This window comes from Diplotaxodon limnothrissa, linkage group LG7 (genome assembly GCF_057381915.1).
Source record: "Diplotaxodon limnothrissa isolate DT_005_m linkage group LG7, D_limnothrissa_male_GT1.1, whole genome shotgun sequence".
Lineage (NCBI taxonomy): Eukaryota > Metazoa > Chordata > Actinopteri > Cichliformes > Cichlidae > Diplotaxodon > Diplotaxodon limnothrissa.
The window spans coordinates 70,045,919-70,051,918 of record NC_140602.1 but is presented as its reverse complement, the minus strand read 5'-3'; the positions used below and the strand labels follow the sequence as shown (position 1 = coordinate 70,051,918).

The following is a 6,000-nucleotide window of genomic DNA, read 5'->3' as shown; positions in this document are numbered from 1 at the left end:
TGCTTTTGTACTGGCTGGCGTGCAGCTGCAGCAGGTCCAGAGCTTTGGCCTCGCTGGACGGCTTCACAGACGGACTTGACCTGGAGGGCTTCTCGCCGTCCTCGCCCGCCCCCACCTTCCCGCCGTATGAGGAGGCGTAGTAACTGGCTGGCAGGTACGAGCCTGGAAGGACAAACATGAACAAACAACATGATGTTTATGTTTGAACATAAAGGTTCAAACATAGGTTCGGCATGATGACGTGGCGGCAGCAGCTCTAAAGGTCAGTACGCCATTTTTCAGTGGTGATTGTGTTCTCCAACAAACTCAGGATGAATCCACTAAAAATACTGGAGCGCCGTGTTACCCCCACCAGCTTTGAACACAATGGCTGAGATGGATCCAAACATCACATTTTATGTATGTGGCTAGAGACCGCCCACAAATGCATGACGCCAAAGGCAGAGGAGAAGAGAAATCGCAGGCGTTTAAATCCATGCCTGCATCTTCAGACTGCAGATATGAAACACGTGTTTTATCCTTCACCAAACACATGACAGGAAGGAACGAGACAACGCCACCTTAACAAAATCTCATCCTATTCCTTCTCACCTCAGTCTAAAGCGCCACAACCGTTTCCACAAGGCCACTTACAGTGTGAGGCAAGCAACAGTAACAGTGACTTTGATGCGTCTTTGTTGACCAGCATGTTTGTCCCACAGTGGCCACCGTAGCCAGGATTACACGTGCAGTGGCGAGATAGCTTAAAGATCTTTAAACCTGTCAGAGTTCGGTCGAGCTCTCAGCATCGACTCCTCTACCGCGCTTTCTTTCGGGGGCCAGTGAAAGTCTGATCATCCGGGGCCGTGCGTCGCATTCGTCTAATTTTATATTAATAACGTGAATGAAAATGAGCAGAAGTAGATTTGAAGCGTCGGCTGGTCTAAAACAGCCTGATCTCATTTGTTTACACAGAAATGTGGAAAAAAGTGAAAATTGGTGGATTTTAGAGGAAGTTGCATGTTGAAGTTCAGCTTCCTGAAGCCGTATCACCGTGAACAGTCGGCAGGTTTACCGGCGAGCCTAAACAGAAACCAAAACCAACAGCTGGCACTCGCTCGTCCCTCGGACGCCACAAAGAAACGTGGCTTTTAATTTAACTCCTCGCTGGTTTTCACTCTCCAGCCCTCGCCGCCCTCGCGCTCTCTTTGTGCTGCGCCTGCTTTATGTCGTGTTTGAGTTTCTCACCTGGGTAATTCTGCATCATGACCGAGGGCATGCCTCTGTACCCGGGGTGGCTCGGCTCGTAGCCCTGGCTGTAGGCGTACGGTCCGTGCATGTAGGGCACGTAGCCCTGATGCTGGGCCAGCGGCGAGGGGAATTGCATGTGAGGCGGGCGCGCCTCCTTCCCGCCCCCGCGGAGCTCCTCGGGGGGCAGCTGCGTCCTACCCTCCGCCACCTCCTTCGCCGCCTCGTCTTTCTGGAGGCTCTCCTTGGGCCGCGGCCTCTCTTCCTTCACCTTCCTGTCCCGCTCCTCCTTCCACCTGTCGTCCTCCTGAAGTTTGGGAGCCTCCGAGTATTTGCTGGGGTAGACGTAGGACCACAGACGTGAGTCGGGCTCCTGCAGAGAGGGAGAAACCTTCATCAGCATCAAACTAACCTCAATCAATCTTAAAACACAAGCGAGGTGGAACGTGCCGTGACAGAGGGAGGACACCTGTACCTGTCTGTACCACATGGCAGCTTCGACGCTCGCTGCTCGGCCCGGCTCTGCCCCTGACTTTGGCTCTTCTTTCCCGTGATGCCCTCCTTCACTCAGCTTGATCTTCAAACCCTCGGGCTGGGCGGCGGGCGCCTTGGAGTCCTCTCCCTTCGCCATGATGACCGACTTGGCCTGTTCCGAAGCCGTGGCGGGCTCTTTGGGCTTCGCTGGGTTCACGCCTCCCCTGGCGCCCAGATCCGTGAGGCTGGGCGCCCTTGACAGAGTGGGCGGTACCGATGCCTTCTGCTTCCACTCTTCTTTCACGGAAGCCTCGCGCTCTTTGCTCTCCGCCTTCTTGTCAGCGTGGCGCTGTCGCTGCTCCTCGAAGTGTTGACGGTAGGCAGGGTTGGAGGCCAAGAGGTGGGCGTGGTAGGCCTGCTCGTGGGAGTAGGAGTAGGGAGGGACGTAGTACTGGTTGTAATAGAGCGGCTGGGCGTACATGTTGGAGCGCTGCTGGATGACTGATGGCTGCGGAGGCCCTGGCTCCACCTTTCTCTCCTCCTGAGGCTCCTCCTTCAGTTTTCCCTCCTCTCCCACCTCAAGCTCCTCCTCTTTCTTCACTTTCACTTGTGCTATCTCACCATGAGGTGGTGCTGCAGGCGCTGGTCCCGGGCTGGGGTTGGCATAGGTGGGGGAGTAGTAGGCGTCGTAGCTGGGGTAGTACGGCGAATCTTTACTGGACGCCTGAGGGGGAAACAGCGCCTTCTTGGCGCTCTCACGAGGTCCCTGGTCAGGCTCTGGCTTGACCTTTACCCCCTCTGCCTTACCCTCGCCGTCCTCCCCAGCATCAGAGATGTCAGAGTAGGCGGGGCTACCGGTCTTGACCGATGCGTTGTCGGCTCCGTTCTGGGTCATGTGAAGCGTGGGCGCCAGGCCGGCCTCCATCCTGCTGGCCACGCCGATGGACGGGCTGGGTGCGTTGTCGGAGAAACTGTACACCTTGTCGGCTTCGGCTTTGATGCTGGCGAGCCGGCTCTGCTGAGCTTCCGAGGAGCCGTTGAGCAAAGCGTCTGACGCCTCAGAGTAGGGGCTCTTGCCCTCCTCTGGCCTCCCCGCCTTACCCATCGCCTTCGGGCTGTCCTCTTCCTTTCCGCCGTCCCTCTTCTTTTTGTCTTTCTTTTTCTTGTCCTTGGAATGGGCGGGGCTGGAGGCGGGGTCAGTGAGGGGCGCAGGTTTAGGCTGGACGTTTTTCAGCTGGGGGCTTTTGGGTACGGACTGTACCACTGAGCCCAGAGCGGGGGAGGATGCTTGGAGGGAGTATGGCGAGGGAACTCCGGGCGCGCCGGCGGGGCGAGTCAGCTTCAAGCCTTTCTGTCCCAGTTTCTCAGCTTTCCCCCCGGCCGTCATTTTCTTGACCTTCCTGTCGTCCATGCCGTCATTACTGGCCTCGTCAGTCAAACACGCCCCCTCCTCGCCACCGTCCGTCACCTCAGGCTCAGCCTCGCTCGTCTTCTTTTTAACCTTTGATGTCAGCTTGCCTGGTGAGGGCGAGGGGGCATCGAAGCCCCGACCCTTCGGTGTAGTGGAGCGAGCAGGCGAGATGGCGGCGCCGTTGCAGGAGGCGGGTTCGGGATGGAGGGCGGGGTCGTCCCCGTACTCGCTGTCACCGTCCTGGTCCAGTCGGACGTCCTGGTCGTTGTGGGCGCGGGCCTGGTGGTACTTCAGTCCGTTGATATGCTTGTACTTCTTGTTGCAGTTGGGGTGGGGGCAGTCGATGAGGACGGGGGAGGGGCAGGTCCGGTCCAGCTGTGGCGGCGGCAGTGAATCGGCTTTGCTTCCAGGCAGAGGCGTCCCGGCGCCGGTCGAGTTCGTTCTCATGCGCTTTGACGCTTTGGTGTCCTCTGAGCTGGAGGTGGGGTCCATATCTGAGGCGGGCTTTGTCTTCCTCTTAGCGGAGGACGGGCTGGCTTTGGCGTCTTCGCCGCAGCCAGCCGTCTGACTCCCACGCCGCCCTTTGCTGTTGGCCGTGGCGCCGCGCGTCTTACTGCTGCCGCTGCCTTTATTGTCCGACGAGTTGCTGTTGTCGTTCAACGGCGTGTTGCTGCTGGGACGCATCCTCTTACCTCGACCGCGGCCGCTCCGCATTTCCACGTCACTGGTGGGAGACTCGCAGAACCTAAAAACACAGAGGTGGACATCAGCGAGCCGAAAGACACACCTGACCTCACCTGTACCAAAGGTAACCAAAGGTGTCACGCAGCCGACTCAAACAAACCATCGTACAGCACACAGAGCCGCAGCTGTCCATTATCAGTAATCGAGTATTGATTACTCCATCGAGTAATTGGATGAGACTTACGTTTGTCTTATTAATGAGCAATAATAAGTTGTTTTGTTTACCTACATGAAACCTACAGCCTTTCCCTGTGTTTACGTCTGCAGGTATCGACCACGTGTCTCACTACAGGCTCATCTGTATGTTTGTCCCTGACACGTGTCTACGTGTTTACATGGTGGTGACTGAGCGTAGCAAGAACGAGCTTGTTTTATACTCGAGATCTCGGCCGAACGGCGTGAGCCTGAGTCGTTTCTGTACCTCGGCGGCGCCCAGTCGTGCCGCGTGCAGTCCAGCAGAGTTCCAACGTACGTCTTGTTCCTCCAGGTGACGTTCACAACCAGCATACCTGCAGAAAAACACACAGGCAAACCATGAACACGAGACATTTTTAGCTACTCGGCACGGAGGTTCTTTCAGCACTGTGTTTCGGCTCAGTTAAACTCAACTTGAGTTTTGAATTTCTTACAGCTTTACAAAATTAAAGAGAGCGCTGGGCCTTATATCAGCTTACATTAAAAGAAGCAAAGCGGAAACACTTTGCAAACATTATTATGGTGAATTATCAGAAACCACATATATTGTTTAAGCCCTCTTTCTGATCTCAGTTTTGAGCCGTCACATGAAATGTGTGAAAAGTTTCTGCACTTCTTTATAAAGAAGGTAGCCTCGGCTAGGGCGCGGATTACTTTGCTCACATCTGACGCCTCTGATCCTCCAGTTTGCTCGGCTGTCTTTCAACAGAGTCGGTTACTCTTGCTCAGCTACAGGAGGTGGTGGATCATCTAAAGCCTGTAGGCTCGCCCTACGATGCCATCCCTCCCCGTTTTCTGAAAGAAGTTTCTTCTACCACAGGTTCAACTATTTTAACCATTTTAAAAAGCAGCCTTACTTCAGGTGTGGTTCCAAAGAATTTCAAAGATGCAATTGTGCAACCACTTCTTAAGAAACCTGGGCTAGATACAAACGCTGTTGATATCTAATATCTAAGCTGCGCTTTGAAAAAGTAGCATGTAATTGATCCCGTTTTTGAATGCACAAAATGTTCAGATGATTTTCCAGTCTGGTTTTAAAGCAATGCATAGCACTGAATCAGCACTTTTAAGAATTTTAATGACATATTTTATCATGCGATTCTGGTGAAAGTGTCCTTCTTATCTTACTCAATTTAACTGCTGCATTTGACACTGTAGACCATGAAATTTCAATCTCGTGTTTGGAGCAGTGTGTCGGTGTAACAGGTTCTGAAATGGTTCAGGTCTTACTTAACAAACGGAGTCCTCCCGTGCTCCGCTGTCTCATGGAGTACCACAGGGTTCCGTTCTGGGCCCTATCCTGCTTTCGCTTTATTTACCTCCCTTGGGCTCAATTTTTAGGAGACACGGACTCTCGTTTCACTGTTCTGCAGATGACTGCCAGATTCATATTCCTCTTAAAAAGAAAGATGGGTCGTCTGTAAATCGCTTACGAACATGTCTGGAGGACGTCAAGTCGTGGTTGGCGCTAAACTTTCTTTGTTTTAATGATTCTAACACTGAAGTAATGGTGTTCAGACCTCCTCCGCTGCTGTTCCGTGTGTTGCTTTGCAAACCCCGAAATCCTGAACTTAAGCTTGAAAGCCAGATCGGGTCGGTTGTAAGGTCTAGTTTCTTTCATCTGAGGCAGCTGGCACTTTGAAACAGTAATCCGTGTCTTTGCAACCGCTCGGCTGGGTTACTGTGATTCTCTTCATTTTGGGGTGAGTCGATCTTCTGTTCTTCGACTGCAGCTAGCTCAGAATGCTGCTGCACGTCTTTTGACTGGCACTCGTAGATGTGAGCACATCACCCAGTTTTATATTCACTTCATTGGCTGCCCGTGCATTTTAGGATCATTTTAAGCTGCTTTTATTTGTTTTTAAATATCTGTCCAATGCTGCCCCTCTGAGCTCTTCATCCACACATACCCTCCCGGCCCCTCAGGTGGGCAGACCAGCTCCTCCTGA

General features: G+C 53.5%; 1 protein-coding gene across 2 annotated transcripts in view; it reads right to left on the bottom strand.

The window, feature by feature from the left end:
• LOC146629754 (zinc finger protein 609-like) overlaps window positions 1-6,000 on the bottom strand; it is a 35,473-nt gene that overhangs the window by 2,519 nt on the left and 26,954 nt on the right. For both annotated transcript variants that reach the window (XM_085360221.1, XM_085360222.1), the window contains 4 exons: window positions 4,278-4,365; window positions 1,703-3,857; window positions 1,228-1,600; window positions 1-162 (listed from right to left, as the gene is read on the bottom strand). The exon at window positions 1-162 is cut by the window's left edge and continues 153 nt beyond it. In XM_085360221.1, coding sequence (XP_085216347.1) covers window positions 1-162; window positions 1,228-1,600; window positions 1,703-3,857; window positions 4,278-4,365 — 2,778 coding nt within the window. The remainder of the gene's footprint in view (window positions 163-1,227; window positions 1,601-1,702; window positions 3,858-4,277; window positions 4,366-6,000) is intronic.